Source organism: Podarcis erhardii (assembly GCF_964252035.2).
Source record: "Podarcis erhardii genome assembly, chromosome: 1".
NCBI classification, from domain to species: Eukaryota; Metazoa; Chordata; class Lepidosauria; order Squamata; family Lacertidae; genus Podarcis; species Podarcis erhardii.
The window spans coordinates 94,526,919-94,542,720 of record NC_138497.1 but is presented as its reverse complement, the minus strand read 5'-3'; the positions used below and the strand labels follow the sequence as shown (position 1 = coordinate 94,542,720).

General features: G+C 40.6%; 1 protein-coding gene across 16 annotated transcripts in view; it reads right to left on the bottom strand.

Annotated features, from left to right (window-relative positions):
- The window catches only part of KALRN (kalirin RhoGEF kinase), a 510,268-nt gene that overhangs the window by 107,750 nt on the left and 386,716 nt on the right, over window positions 1-15,802 (bottom strand). For all 16 annotated transcript variants that reach the window (XR_014158556.1, XR_014158557.1, XM_081869922.1 and 13 more), the window contains 2 exons: window positions 14,516-14,658; window positions 13,384-13,486 (listed from right to left, as the gene is read on the bottom strand). Coding sequence is in view for 14 of the 16 variants with exons in the window: in XM_081869922.1 (XP_081726048.1) it covers window positions 13,384-13,486; window positions 14,516-14,658 (246 nt within the window). In the remaining 2 variants the exon portion in view is untranslated. The remainder of the gene's footprint in view (window positions 1-13,383; window positions 13,487-14,515; window positions 14,659-15,802) is intronic.

The window sequence follows — 15,802 nt, the reverse complement described above, 5'->3', positions numbered from 1 at the left end:
GTCTACTCAGGAATAAGCTCCTTGAAGGTAGGTGTATATATGCTTACAGACTAGTGCTACCTAGTGAGCTCATTAACAGAGATAAGGATTGAACTAGATACTTCCTAGTACTTTCATTTTAGTACCATAACCACTATGCTATACTTGCTCTTACTGAGGCACAAGTAACAATGAAACGATCACATCCGTTATTTCTAAAATGATCATAACAAGAACATGCATCTTACAGACAGGAGGGAAATAAAAAGCCAAAGTCAGGAGAATATTGTCCATCTCCCTGGGATCTGAAGGCAGAATCCTGGATGCACTGCCACTTCTTGCCATATGAGTTATTATTAGATTCTGTGTGGCCTGAAAGAGACCCTTTTGATATGAAAACCTCCTCGGAGTCACAGTATCTCTGAAGCATACAAAGCAGTGAACGTATGTGACCTGAAGCAAGTGCTAATGAATCCTACCAAACTTATACGAATGTTCAATTAGAATGTACAATTAGAACGGCTTGTTAGCCTAGTTGCCTCTCCTTTTTTCTCCCTTTCCCTAGCTCCACACCTCGCAGCCTACCCTAAGAGATCACTGAGTCACTCTTCAATGAAATAATCTTTAATTAAAGGTAGACCCACAGCTTGTTTTCTCACCCATCTAGAAACCTTGTAAATGCTTCAAACAGTAGAGAGGTTCCAAAACCAAAACCCCAGAAGGGATCACTGAGTAAAACCTTTATTAAAAATTGGTTCAATGCATGATCTGAACCATTCTTTTTATCAGCCAAGCTTTCACACAAAGTTGCATGGCCTGCGATAATATTCTCGGGATAACCTTGAATCTTCAAATAAACAATAGGTTCTCTTTAGCGTCTTAAGAGAGATTTGTGGAAATGTTTAATAATTGTATCCGTTACTGTTACAGTAGCTGTTACAGAATTATAAAATTGTTTGATAAAAGATTAAGGCAACAGTGTGTCACTACAAAGTTAATACTGTTAGCACTTTGATCAAATTTGTAGTGTAGAGCATGCAAATAATATATATTGTAAATTACCTTTCCTGGTGTTTTCACCTGTCACTTTCTATCAATAATATCCCTGTTTTAGCAGATGTAAATAATTTGCCAGAGTAACTCATTCCTTAACCGGGGATATATGCCTGAAGTTATTAATTAAGTGCCCTGCTTGCCTTAAGGACTTTATAAGCAAGCGTCAAAATGAAGAAAATGAAAGAGGAAAGTAAGTTAAATATATATTTCCAAAACAATATTTTATTTTTGTGTAACAGCCTTATATAAGCAGTGGCCAAATCCTAAATATTATTTAACGGGCTAGAGGTAAGGCAGGGTGTGTTCAGACAGCACTTTACTCTGTTTCCCCAATGTTTCATTACCTGATAATTTTCAATCTTTCACACAATAGAAAAGCCCCTTCTGTAAATCTAGTGGACTCTAGTGGAAGTTTAATGCTAACATTTCCATGTTAATGGCTTCCAGAAAAAAATCAGTTGGCCAACCAATTAACCTGGAAAATTGTGAGATAAGATTTAGGATGGTGTTCCAGCATAAAATTTTGTAGGGGGAGCATGCGGGAACAGAAGCTCACACACACATAAAAGGTGGGGGATGGAAACATGTTGGATAATATGAGCTGTTGTGTCACACCACACCTTCTGCTATGAATGGAATTTAGTGTCATGTGGAGGTGCTGAATGTTAGAAACTGGGACAGAAGCACTAGCATTATAACCAGGAAAACTAACACAATAATCCTCATGTCTGAATGCACCCACAGGCTCTATGCATGAATGAGTGAGCAATAAAAAAACCTACAGTGTCAGCGTGGAGCTGTTGAGGGGAAAAGGGTACACACACTAGCTTCTAGTAAATAGGCATCCTGGGCCAGGTTGTTCATGTGCATGCACTACTGTTATCAGGGTTTGGCTTGTAAAATGCCAGTGTAAACATGAACCTCACCCAAAACAGGCATATGCACATAGCTAGTTCGAAATGGACAGAGCTAGCTGGGAATCAACATTAGTTATGTTTTCCCCTACTCTCAAACCATTAGATAATTGTCATTGATATCAGTACAAAGTACTCATTTCCATGACACCAATGTTTAAGGACAGAATGAAAGACATATATTAAATGGGCACTTAAAACAAGAGTGTCGAAAATAAAAAAGTACAAAAAATACAGAAAAGAAGCCTTTAACTGCATGATCTTACACCGTTCCTCCTTTAGTTAACTTTCCACAAGTGCTCCCATTTATGAAAGACATGCTGGACTGCAAATAACCCCAGCAGGGCAGTTTGCTCAGCAGCAAAGAGGGAATGTCTGCAACATTTCACCACACCCATTATCCCCTTTTATGGGTGGTCTGAGGAAGCACTTCCTTGATACTCTCATTGACAGCAATTAAGTATATTAAAAAGGAATATGTGGACTGGAGCTGCTTATTCTAGAGAAATGGATAATTATTTTTTTAGGTCCTCGCTTAAACACTTAGGTAGCCTCTAATAAGCTGACAAAACATAACATCACAGTATTTACACTTTCCATTTCAACTTTACACCTACTTAAAATGCTTGCAAGTTTATTCTGCCAGAAATCTATTCTGATCTTTTCAAGTTATTCACCCATTTGCTAGAAATCTTGACTGAATGGTAACTATGTTAGTGACCATGTCCCTATAACATGGAGCTGTTTTTCTGCATTTATACAAATGATTGTCCACCATATTTACACAAATACCAGTCCCACTCTATGAATTCGTAGAACACATTTACATCCTAAATTGTTAATTCAAGTAGCAAAATAAAATCTGGCTTCTTCAAAAGGGGAGAACACTCCTTCTCCTAATTAGAAATTGAATTGGAACACTGTTTGTACCTTTACAGACTTGGGTTTGAATAGTTCATTTTACTAGCTGATCATGATTAAACTATTATTATCCCCTTGACCTAATGTGATGTAATAGGAAAGGGAGGGGTTCAGGTCATACTCACTCTCTTCTTGATCTGTTTTGGTTGCCTCGAACTCATCCACTTTAACATTCTGCTCCTTTGCTGGCTGCAGCCTCTTTGCGGTTGAAGGCAAAACTGAAAATGTTTTTGTCTGTCTCTCTCTCTCTTTTCCCCTCCCCTTGCCTGTCTGACTTTCCAATGAAGCTTTATAGGTTTGCAACATGGTTTATTTCCTGCAATTTAGCACCACACAGTCATTCTGAACAGAGACTTTGTACCACCTCTGCAACTTGCATGGGCTGCCAACTTTTATGTCAGTAACTGGGCTTCCCTTATGCTTTAGAAGTTTCAGCCATTCTGCCTACAGCGAGATCACATGTACATCAGAAGCATCTTGTGATTTACAGACATTGCATAAGCAATTAGCTGCAATAGCAAATAGTTCACTAACATGAGGTTTAGCTGAAAGCTATGGTGTTTGCACTACAAAGACATTTTATGAAGGTATTGATTGTAAAATGATTTTTTCACACTGCTCAAACTGCAAGGCAGTGACAATCTGATTAACTCCTCTATTTCAATATTATTCTTTAAAAAAGCTGTTTGACTGTCCAGTCTATTCTATGGTTGTATTTAAATGCAATGCTAAACTGTAGCTTAAGGTTACAAGAATGAAGGTGTATATCAATTGTGTGGTTGAGAAGCAGCAAATCATAAATAAGAGAGCTTTGCTCAGAATGAATCAGATGCCTATAAGAGTTGTGTCTCGAGCATCTTTCAGTGATTACAGCGTGAAGCTCTTACATAAAACAGTGTTTCTAAGGGTGTTTTGTCAAACTACAGTCCCAAATTCAAAACAGAAATTCAGATTTCGCTGTCTCTATATTAAGAGTCAGCTATTCTCAAAACACAATGTTGAATTAGGGGATAAACAGTGTGCTATTCTCAAAACACACTGTTTATCCCCTAATTCAACATTAAGTATGAAAGTTGTTTTTGTTTTTAAAACTGACCTGCTTATAATAAATCGTGGGTGTGTTGAGAAGTTTGGGAAGGATGTCCTCTGGCAACCTTTCAAACATCTCTTTTGGATGATGTGGAAGAGCACTAATAATGCACACCATATGATTTGTACTAGTCAAACATAAATGTCTTATTAATTTGATTAAAGCCATGCATAATCACAGGGTTAGAAGTGACCTGAAGATCTTTCAGCAGCTCCTGCATATTGAAAAGATAGGATTCCTTTACCATTTATATACACACCACACATTAATCTTGCCTATAAATTAACACAAAATATCAAATGCGCGCAAAAACTAAACCAAGTGTGAATATGGTGTACTGTATCCCACAATTTCTGAAATTGTTCCAAGATGCATTCTCCTGTAAAAGGCACACATACATTCCAAGATTGTCAGCCAATATGACTAGGCTATTTTCATGCTCTACAAAAACCCTTCTAAAGTTCATGTAGGTTTGTACATTAAATAGAGTGGATTATTTGCAACCCAACACAAGTGTCTGGCAGAAGAGGGTGCCATGACAATGGTAACAAGAAGACCGTGTCACAACATTAAGGAGCAAACAGAATGAATCCTTTCCTGAAAATCAATTAAGAGGTGTTGGGGGCACGGGGGCAGGCAAATCCATGCAGTCTCTTACATTATAACTAACTTTGTACCAAGCCTTCCTAAAAAGTCTTACAAATTTTGTCGAAGTCTGAATGCAAGCAGCTACTCAGCTATAGGCTTCTTCATTTCAGCCATCCACAAGATTCATTCATTCATTCATTCATTCTACTGCTCATCATCCAAAGATCACAGGGCAGTTTGCAATATAAAAACAAAGGTTTTTGGTCATCATAGGGCCAATAACGTGCCCAATGAATGAGATGGGGCCAGCAGTGCAACTCCACTCCTAGTAGACTAATTGATAATCATATCTTGAATTCCCGGTGTCAGATACAGACTCTAAAAACTGATCAACGGTTGGACAGAGTATATGAGCTGAGGCTGGGAGGTGGAACAGAAGGTAAATAACATTTAAATATCCAATTCAGCTTCCCCTTATCTCGTCCATCTGTTCTTCACTGCCATAGCACCTTTTGCCCCTAGCCCTGCTTCTGCTGAGTGAACTTCTCCATCACCTGGCCTCTCCCTTACACTATTGATTCTGCATGGCACTGTCAGCATGCAGCCTACTGCAGGGTAGCCTCTTGCTGTCACTCTTGACCTTATGGTGACATTGTACTGGATGAAAGATAGTAGTAGCAGAAGAAGAGGACTCAGCATGCTTCCTTATTCCCTTCCCACCTCCACAACTATTGGGCATAGCTCAGATATTTTAAAGGATAGAAAGGGGGAGGGGAGGAAAAAAGAAAAGCCTGCTTGTGATTCACATATGCAGTGCTCCCTGGGTGCAGATGCAAAAGGCCACAGAAGCACAAATTATTGCTATTTGAAAACGCCTACCTGTCCCCTTCAGCGCAGAACCCCAAAGGTGGCGACAGAAAAATGAATATTTCTCAAAGTCTTGAGTGTGGGAAGCAAACATGAAATCTTTGTGCTCTTGATTCATTTGTGTATGTGTCTTTCCACCCAGGCAACTGCTTTGTCGATCGACCCCTTTATGCATCACAGTCAATTCAAGAGCCTGCCAGGGATGGGGGTGGGGAATCACATGGACAGCTTTACGTGGGTGACCCAGAAAGGGAGGGGGGAGTCATAATTGTTGCGTTATGGGAATTGCTGGTTAAACTCTGCTCAGAAGCAGATGGGGTAATCAAAATTTACACTGCAAGCACATGCTTTGGACAGTTTGCTTTTATAAATGATGAACAATCTAAAGCAATGGCAGAGTTCTTTCTTGCTCACCGCCTTCCCAACTATAAACTATTAAAACTTAATAGTTTAAGGCTCTGAAGTATATTTAAGCCATTTTCTTATGGGTCATTACTCTATGTGTTCTCATGAACTAAATGGAAAGAGACCACCCTACTTCAATTTTCACAATGTGCATCTCATGTTAGAATTCACAATCTCACCCAGGTTTACTGAAAAGTAAGCCTCATTTAGTTTGATAGGGTGACTTTCAAATAGGTGCACAGAGGTGCAATGCACTTAAAGTACAATGCACCTTTTTTTTGGAAAGCAAGAGGAAGTATTTCTGTTCTGACTTTAGTATGCTACAAACACACAGGACAGTAGCCTACCAACTGCATGACTAGGGGAAAACTTATTTACTCTAAGCCAAACAACCAGGAGCTTTAAATTTTAAAAATCAAGTTATTTTTATCAAATAAAATACTATCACTTTCAATTGCTCTAAAACTACACAAAGAGAGAGAAAAGCAAGGAGGAAACGAACAGGAAGAAAGGAAGGAACTCTGATGATTTGGAACTGAGTTGCCAACCTGTGGCTTACAGATACCCACGAATCAGTCAAAGCCAAAATATCAGGATGCTTCACGAAACTGAGGAATACTTGATTCATTTCAACAAGTGATGCTGAACCGGATCATAGTTATATCTTTTTTTTTGGGGGGGGGAGTCCAAACTACTCAAACAGATTTACCCCCATATTGCTAAATAACTTCTAAATGATCAGTTATTTTGTTCTACACATAAAATGGGATGTTACTGTCACTGAAAAGTCGCCCTCAAGTTTGTAATCTCAACTTTTGTCCCTTAAGCAAGGGGGGGTGGGAACCCTATTACAATATTTCCTACAGTCCATAGTCCCCAAAATCTCAATGAGTTACTAAGCAGAATCATTTATTTTATATCTCAAGTAATTCTGAACAGCTTTGTGCACATGAACACTAAGGTAGTCTGTGGACAGGAGCCATTGGCTGCCAATGCCCGGTGACTTCACCACAGCCCAGGATGGGTGTGACGCTTCAGAGACCAAACATGGTACAAGGCCCTAGCACATTGGGGGTGGGTGATTGCCGCTCCATCACATCAGATACCTGCACTGGTCACCATGCTGCAGGGGGCACCACAATAATGCTGTAGAACAAAGTGTGAGAGATGGGAGGTCAGCCTCAACAAGCTTTGTAGCCAAGATGGGTTGACAAAAGAGCAAGAGAAAGATATCTGCATGCTTGGTGAATCTTGAGGAATATAGAAACACAAAAAATTGGGGTAGGGGTGGGGGTGGGGTTGAGAAACAAACACAGATGGGGCACTTCTCTCCCCCCCCCCCGGTTTTGAATACAACTGCACAAGCATGCAGTATATGTTAATCTTGCTGTGCTCTTTGGCTGTCTCATAATCTGTAGGGTCAGGGTTTGCATGGCAAGCTTTCAAAAACCATCACACAGGCTCCTGACAGAAGAAGGACAACAGAAGCAAGAAGCAGAAGGAGAAACTGAGTGGAGAAAAGAAGAAACCCAAAGGATGACAGCGAGGAGGGGGCAATAAGGAGAAAGCAGGAGGTAGGAGGTAGTGAAAGACAATTTATGACAGAGTGAGTGAGAGAAGGCAACAGAGGAGTTGGGTGAGAGTAGAGTCAGCAAAGAGGAGTAAGAAGAAGGTAGGATGAAAATGACCAAGAACAAGAGATGGTGAGGGTGGGGCTGGGGGCAGAGGAGAACAGAGTGATCAAGTGAGAGAGAATGGACAGGAGCAGAGGTGGAGGGAGGGGAAATGGCAGCATAAACAGTGGAACACAAAGGGGAGAAAGGAGAGAAGTATAAAATGAAAGACACAGTAGGGATTGCAGAAGTGGAAGTTAGAAACAGGGTGACAGGTAGGGGAAGGGAAGGGAGAATCAGGAGTGAGGTGTTGTATAGGGCACTAAGCTTTTTAATCCAAGCAACATTTTGCTGTGGGTTCTCATTATGGCATTCCTCCCACCCTGGCTGGGTCTTTTGTGCTGTAACTGAGTTAATCTGCAGAACCAATCTGGTGATCTTGCTGCCCTACCTTAGCAGGGGAAATAGCTCCGTGGGAAGAAACAGACACCATTCTCTCTATTTCCTGCCCTTTGTCAACCTTTTCATTTCCATGATTAATTGTTTATTTCTTCCACAGCAATTCCATGTAGGCAGTTACCTATTTCAGAGTCCTACCTAAGACAGAACAACTCTTTAAAATAATAATAATAATCCCAGCAGTACTGGAAATTATCCAGGAAAGAAAGCAATAATGTATGTGTCACCATTGATTACATACGCACACAAATTCAGGCATTGAAGTCTCCAGAAGAGACGTCAGTGACACCACCCACAAAATGCTGTGCGTAGATAACCATCTGCCACCATGAGTGATGCAAATGCATTGGAAGTGCAGGGCATCAGATTTTCAATAAACAAATGAATAAATAACATGATTTTTCACTGTTTATTTTTCATTATTTTTCATTGTGAGTCATGCACCCTAACCTTTTGAAATTACTAATTAATAACAACCGGATGTCTCACATTAGTACCTGTGTGATCAGCATTTATTGGGGTAGGTCAATGAAGAGTTCTCAGAACTTGATTGCTTTAACCTCTTACTTGGGCTTTGGTGGGAAACTGCTGTTTCTGCCAGAAAATTGCATTTTAGTCCAGTCTTTGTTTCTCTATTGCTAGGGAGGGGTGGGGAGGGTGTGCATTCAGAATCTCAACCTGTGCCTGCTCTTATAATTCCCATTTACTGAATTGGCTCCCAGGGACGCGGACTTATAAAAAATATTGGGGGGGCCGGGAAAGCTCATGAATAATAAATAAGCTCATGAATATGCAAATAAAGTGGCGCCGCCTCCTCGTGAGCGAATAGGGGAGAGCGTGCTGCGCCTATTAATCAGCTCCAAAGGAAATTGGGTGGAGCTTTTGCTCGGGAGGGAGGGCAGGAGGCATGCAGCCCGCCCCTCCCTGTGCATTTTGGGCTGGGGGAGGGGCGGCGATGGCGCTCTGCTGGAGGGGCGCCGGAGATTATTGGGGGGGCGGAGCCCCCCCAAACGAATTTTTGAGGGGGCTCGGGCCCCCTCAAGCCCCATGGAGTCGGCGCCTATGTTGGCTCCACTTCCATATGTGTGTTGGGGGGGGGAGATTTGAGGATACATGTTGCAGGAATGTACACCTGCTCTACGGTGGCATTCTCTTTACTATCTGATAGATAAGACTTGATTCCTGTATACAGTGCTTGTTTGTAGAAAAACAGGTGCCAGTACTCACCATGAAGCTGTTACAGTAAGTGTCACATTTTTTTAACAAAAAAAGAGAGGTGTACCAGTACCGTGTACCCTTGAGTAACCCCTGAAAAAAAGCACTGCCTTTATATAAAACCCTAACCACATAGCGTTTTGTTCTGTTGTTGTTTGATTCTTACACTTGAAACAGTTATGACCACTAGAATAAAAAGAGTTTTCTATTTGGGGAGAGGGAGCTACATCAATACAGCATAAAGACTCTTGGCAGCATATTTGATAGCAGCACATTTGAAGGTAAAAAGGGCATTGTCTATTCCTCTGCAGATAATCTATATGGGAAAGTTATCATAAGTGGATTCTGAGTTGTATTGTCAAAGGGAGACTTCATGCTCACCAAAGAAACATTTAACTTTAAAAAATAGTTAAATGCCACTGGAGGTGCCAACACTTCCTCCTCCATGTTCCAGCAGCCAATCAGGATCCACAATGATGCAAGCCAAACAGGACATCAAGCAACACAGAGCTGCTTGCCCACCCTCCCACTACAGCTCCCCAGTGGCATCGCAGGAAGACACATGCTCAAAAATAATACAAGCCAGACTAGAACTCTAAAAGGCAAAGTGACAATCATATTCTGCCCCCCTCCCTATCATGGAGAAAATTTGAAATAAGTTACCAAAATACAAGTCAAACAGAAGGGAGTCTCCATACCATACATTACAATATGAAAATATAACATAAGCATGGACTTCAGATGAGAGCCCCATGGGCCCCTGGCTCCTGACTGTGGTAGATGGGACTTGATGAATTTTAGCAGTTGCATAACTAAGGCACAAAGTAAGTAAGTAAGTAAGCAAGCAAGCAAGCAAGCTGCATATTGAGCCAAGCAAAATGAACACAGGCAGTAGAAGAGCAGGCAAATGGAAGGCAAGAGACAGGTAAATTCTGCCACCATATCAACCCAATGTGTTGAACTGTTCAGACACTATTTCTGATGGCATTAATACAGCCTGGATAATTTTTTCTTATTGTTCACAGCCTACAGGAATACACACACACACATATATATACAGTCGTACGTTCGCTTACATATCCCTCCGGTGACGTAAACTTCGGGATACGTAAGCAGCAAACCCGGAAGTATATTTCCAGGTTTTTGCCACATGCCTGTGCGCAGAAGCAGTCTCTCCAGTTGCAAAAACCTCAGGATCTGGCCAGACCTCTGGAACAGATCCCGTCCACAACCGGAGGTACCACTGTATATATATTTTCAGTGAGTGGTATATAAATTGGCTGAGTATGTTTTAGTATAAATGTGACCAGTTAGAAATCATTTTTTCCACCTGTAACATGCAGCCTTTGGATGTTTCCAAAAACCTGTATCACTCCCTGAGAAAGCAATGTGTGACATATGCACATAACAGGAAATCACTGAATGATTGGCCTTTGCTTCAGTTTTGCAGGGATGGGAACAGCTGGAGAGGCACTGCAGATGTGTTGCCATGGGAAATTTGCCTTAAATTCTCAGAAAATGCATAATCTTCTTTGAGGATGGGGATGTTGGTGGCCAGAGTGGTCAATAAGTGAGTAGATCTGCTGCCAGCTGCTAGGGTTTGCAATAGTCAGGATAAGGTGTACAGTCTAAATTCTGCCACAGTTTCCAAATTTTGAAATGAAAAAAAGAAAAAGATCTTTCAGACAAAATATTGCAGACTTCAAAATGTATTGCCAACAGACTTGGTTCCTTGCTTTAAGGTCACTTTTATTGTGAGCAAGATTATTGTGGTTTCTCAAGGGCTTTGATTATGTGCTTAATTGTAATATGTCATTCTTTACAAAAAAAAAAATTGAAATTCAGAGATTCAGACTGCCAAGAAAGTTAAGCAAGTGTACAACCATGATAACAAACTAGAGCTTGATCTCTAATCGCTTAAGCAAACCACATACAAAATTCGTCCTAAGAAAAGAAAAGAAAAGAAAAGGAAGAAGCATAGCTAACTTTTGTGCTGCTTTTGAACAATGTGTTTGGAACAGTGCATTTGCCCAGCCCTACTGACCTTTTAGACATCTGTGAAGGATCATATGACTGCCACTTTATTGGAAGGAAATTAAACCAATAACACCGGAATATGCCTTTAATGCAAACATAATTTGTATATCTTAGGACTCCTATAAAAGTTATTCATTTAAGATTTACTCCTGTTTCACAGGTTTGCTCTGCCAACAATGCTGCTTATGATATTTACCCTGCTTCTGGAAAGGACATATATTCGACCATGGAACAGACTCCCTCAGGTGGTTGTGGACTCTCCTTCATTGGAGGTTTCTAAGCAGAGGTTGGATGGCCATCAATGGTTTAGTTCAGATTCCTGCATTGCAGGGTTTTGGACTAAATGACCCTTCCAACTCTACACTTCTATAATTCTATGGCATGTACCATAACATTGTCCCAAATGTACCACAGACAATACTCTTCAGGCTTTTGTACCTGAACCAAACAGTGTTATTTCAAGACTCAATAGCAATCAGCAAACTACAGCTCAGTAATTGCTTCTGCATGATTCTAGATTCAGGTAGGTAGCTGTGTTGGTCTGACGCAGTCGAAATGAAATAAAAAAATTGTCCAGTAGCACCTTAGAGACCAACTAAGTTTGTTCTGGGTATAAGCTTTCGTGTGCATGCACACTTCTTCAGATACACTGAATCAGAAGTCTGCATTCTGAATTGTGTGCCTTGGGACTCTATATATCTATATGTCTGTCTGTCTATCTATCTATCTATCTATCTATCTATCTATCTATCTATCTATCTATCTATCTTCTATCTATCATCTGTCTATCTATCTATCTGTCACCGCTGAAAGATCAGGAAACAATACCAAGCAGATGCATTTCTGTTCTCAATCAAATTAATATGGCAACTGAATATCCAGATCTGAACAATGCATTCAATGAAAACAGAATCCAATCATCTTCAAGCATTCCACTATGTCAAAGAGAGAAAAGACAGAGACTATTCAACCCCACAAAATGACTCCTTACCAGGTTTTGCACCTTGGACACCACACTAAAGTCTTGTGCTGTTCTTGCTGAAGTGCGTTTGAGTTCCTGGACCTGGCAGCCCTCTTCATATGTGGTTTATCAATTCCTGACAGGGCCTCTTCTAACACCACCAATTTCCAGGGTCCAACAAGCTCACATTCCCCATCTGTCTATGCCTCCAACCAACTGTGCTGTACAATCTGAAATGTGTGCCTTAAAATTTCGAGGAAGCAAGCAGAGCCTCCCTCAATCCAGAAGTAGTACCCTGATGGCCACCAGAATATTGAAAGTGTTTCTGGGCTACAAATCACAAATCACACACTAATCTACTTACAACCTTAAAAACATTCCTTCCCCAAGTGACTACTTAGGTTGCTTATGCTATCAGGCTGGCCCTGCTAATCAGCCCTTGCCTCCTTGCCCATCCTTCCTCCTCCACCTGCTATTACAGAGCAGGAGTAACACATGGACATTACTTGGAAAGGAAAGTCTTTTCCATGTTATGGTGCCACAGACTTGAGTGCAACTCAGCTCTTTTACATTTGCATCACATAAATTCTTGGTGATAACTACTTAAGGATGATGTGCAATTCACAATGCTAATGTGCCAAGAAAGAAAGAAAAAATAACCCTGGATCCAGCCTGGCTGCTTTACTTTTCCAGGATGCTCACACTCACAAAGAATGAGTTGTATTCAATTGTGTCTCTTCAATGAGAGAAGGGCAATTTGATCCAATTGAAGCTTCTATGAGTAGAAAGGCAGAAACATTGAATCCCAAAGGTCATCTATTCCAACCATCTGCAATGCAGGAATCTCAGCTAAAGCATCCATGACAGATGGCCATCCAACCTCTGCTTAAAAACCTCCAAGGAAGGAGAATACACGACCTCCTAAGGGAGACTGTACAACCTCCTGAGGGAGGAGGTAATATTTTCTGTGCCCCTCAAATCTGCTCCAGAGGATGTTTTTGAATAGAATGGAAAGCGGCACAAGGGAAATTTGCAAAAATCATCTCCTGTCCCTTTCCACTCATGGAAACCTCCACAGGATCAAAGAGACTTCTGTCAGCTGAGGGACAAAGTTGGACATGACCTGATATGAACTCTATGCAGCCATGGAACGTAAACGGACAGTTGAAGCAGTTCCAAAAAGACAGAACACTTAATTTTTATCTCTGACAACAGTTTAATACTTCAGATTCTTCTACCTAGAATCAGCAGTGCTATATTTTCAAGAACAAATCCTACCTTGTCACTGTCCACTGTATTTTGAGAAGTTCTGGATGCAATTGAAATTGTGTCTGGCTGACTGCTCCCATCTCCTTGGCTGTCGGCATCTTCTCCTCCCTCTCTGCAGGGAAAGAACCAGAAAATTTCATCAATGGATTTGAAAACTGCTCTGCTAGTGTGTGAAAAGTCAGTTGCTCAGCCGATCACATTTGTGTTACAACTCAATCTGTAATTTAGAATGATGTCACCTCTACCATGAAGCTAGCACATAATAACCATGTTTGCTCTTGGAAATTGACTATCCTGGGCTTATATGGTGACAGCAATGTTTCTTAAAATAGCTCTGTAATGAGGGTGGCCTGCCCATAGCCCATTCTGCTTGGATTTCTCACATAACCAAACCAAGCTATCTAGATTATAGCTTTGCTGTTTTGGAAAACGGACGCCAATTGCCAAGGGTCATTTCTCAGTCTTTGCATTGTTAGTAGTTTGAATTAAGAAATCATAACAATCTTTAAGGAAAAACGTACAAAACATTAATGTACTGATACCCTTCCCCTCCATTTTATATATTTTCCACATTTTACAAGAGTTTGGAGTATTTCATACCTTTCCATTCAAATGTTCTCTCTGTAAGTCTTACTATTGTGGGGTTTCTTTGTATGTAGCAGGCGGCAGGTTGTATGCCTGAGTCCCTTCTAATTCCTGGATCCAACAAGGATTCAATTGCTGGAATAGCCAGGCAAGTTTTTTGGTAATGGCCGGCTAAGTATGGGTTGCTAAGGTAACAAAGAAAGTGGCTCCAAGCTAGAGGTAAAATGGGTCGGGGGGGGGGCTCCCACATATAATTGTTAGTTATAAAGACAAAGGCCAGAGTTGAGGAGTGTGAACTAGAAGCAAGGAACCAGCTGGGCAGCTGAGAGACAGAGCCATGCCTGATTTCTGCTGGATCCAAGGCTATGGCTATGGGAGAAACTGATCCCTGTAGACAAAGTTTATTGTGCTGCTGATATTCACTGAAATAACTATTTATACAATTACTCTCACATTGACAAATCTTCACAAAGCCTTTGCATAGCAAACTAATTACCTTAAGCAGAGCATCAAGTGATTAAAAATCATAGCTATTCCAAGGAATTACTAAGATTACCTCTTACTGTTGTTTCTTTGCTTTGCTGGGGTTTTGGGGAGCTGTATTGGCTCTTTCAAGGCTCCCTTCAAGTGTATCATCCTTTCCTGAATCACTTCCCGAATATTTTTTATCCAGTCTTGTTTTGTTTCAATATTGGATGCCTAAAGAATTCAACAGAGAAAGCAGAAGTATGGCTTCATGTTCTAGTGCTTTGTTTCAGTTTCTTCCATTCCTTTGTTCTTCATTAGAGAACAATCTGCCTGGGTAAATCATAAGTAGTTCAAGTGTCAAAAGCACCTGACCAGCTGCTTTAGCAAAAACCAGATAAATGTGTGTAGTACATGAAATACAATACGCCTGACAGAGGGGGAAATAGGATGTTGTTCCATCACTAGGATTTCTGTATGCTACAAGGTCCTTGTTAAAACAAAATCAATCAGCAAAAATGACCAGCTTGTTCAGGTGGTGAAAAAATCATTAGAGTCAAAACAATCCAGAGAGACTGGGCAGTAGTTAAGGGGCGGGGGGGGGGGAATACTATAAAGGAATTTCAGTGAACTTGATTCTCTTCTGTTATAAGCAATGAATAGCAAATACATTCCTTACGTCACACCACGTCAACACCGCAGACCATTTCCCCCTTCCCCCTCTCTCCCCCCACAACTGCATGTCTATAACAATAGTGTCTCATACCGAACATAAACCAACTATGAAAAAGACTCTATGAATTGAAAATGGAGACGCTATGTGTCCTCTTCCTTATGTGTTTGTTTTTTAACATAAGAAAATCTTTAATAAAAACCAATTTTAAAAACCCCCCTGCAGACCTACTTCAGTCTCATGAATCTGATAATTTGTACCTGATCTGCATTCAATTGGACCACATGGACTTTTCCTAGCAATGCCTGGGCATGATTTAATTTCCTATCAACCTTCTAGACCTTACTTTTTTTTAAAAAAAATTAACTTGCTTGGTGCCTTGTTTTAGTTAGGAAAGTATGTTGTCTATCAAGGACAAGGGCCATCATTCTCTTTCAAGCCTTTGAAAGGTGTGTTGTTTGATTTGTAAATCAAATGAACTTTCAGGTTACAAGTACCCAGGAAATCCTTAGAGAGGCAGATCACTATTGCAAGATGGTCCTAAGTCTGTAGCCTTAAGGAATGTGACTAGAGAGTGTGTGGAATTTGTGTGTAAGCCTTCATGATTAATTTGTTGTTGTTTTTTGCTCCATTTGTGGGTTGAGTTTGTTTTTCTATAACCTTTCCACGTAAAACTCTTTTCTTAAGAAATTATTGTATCACTTT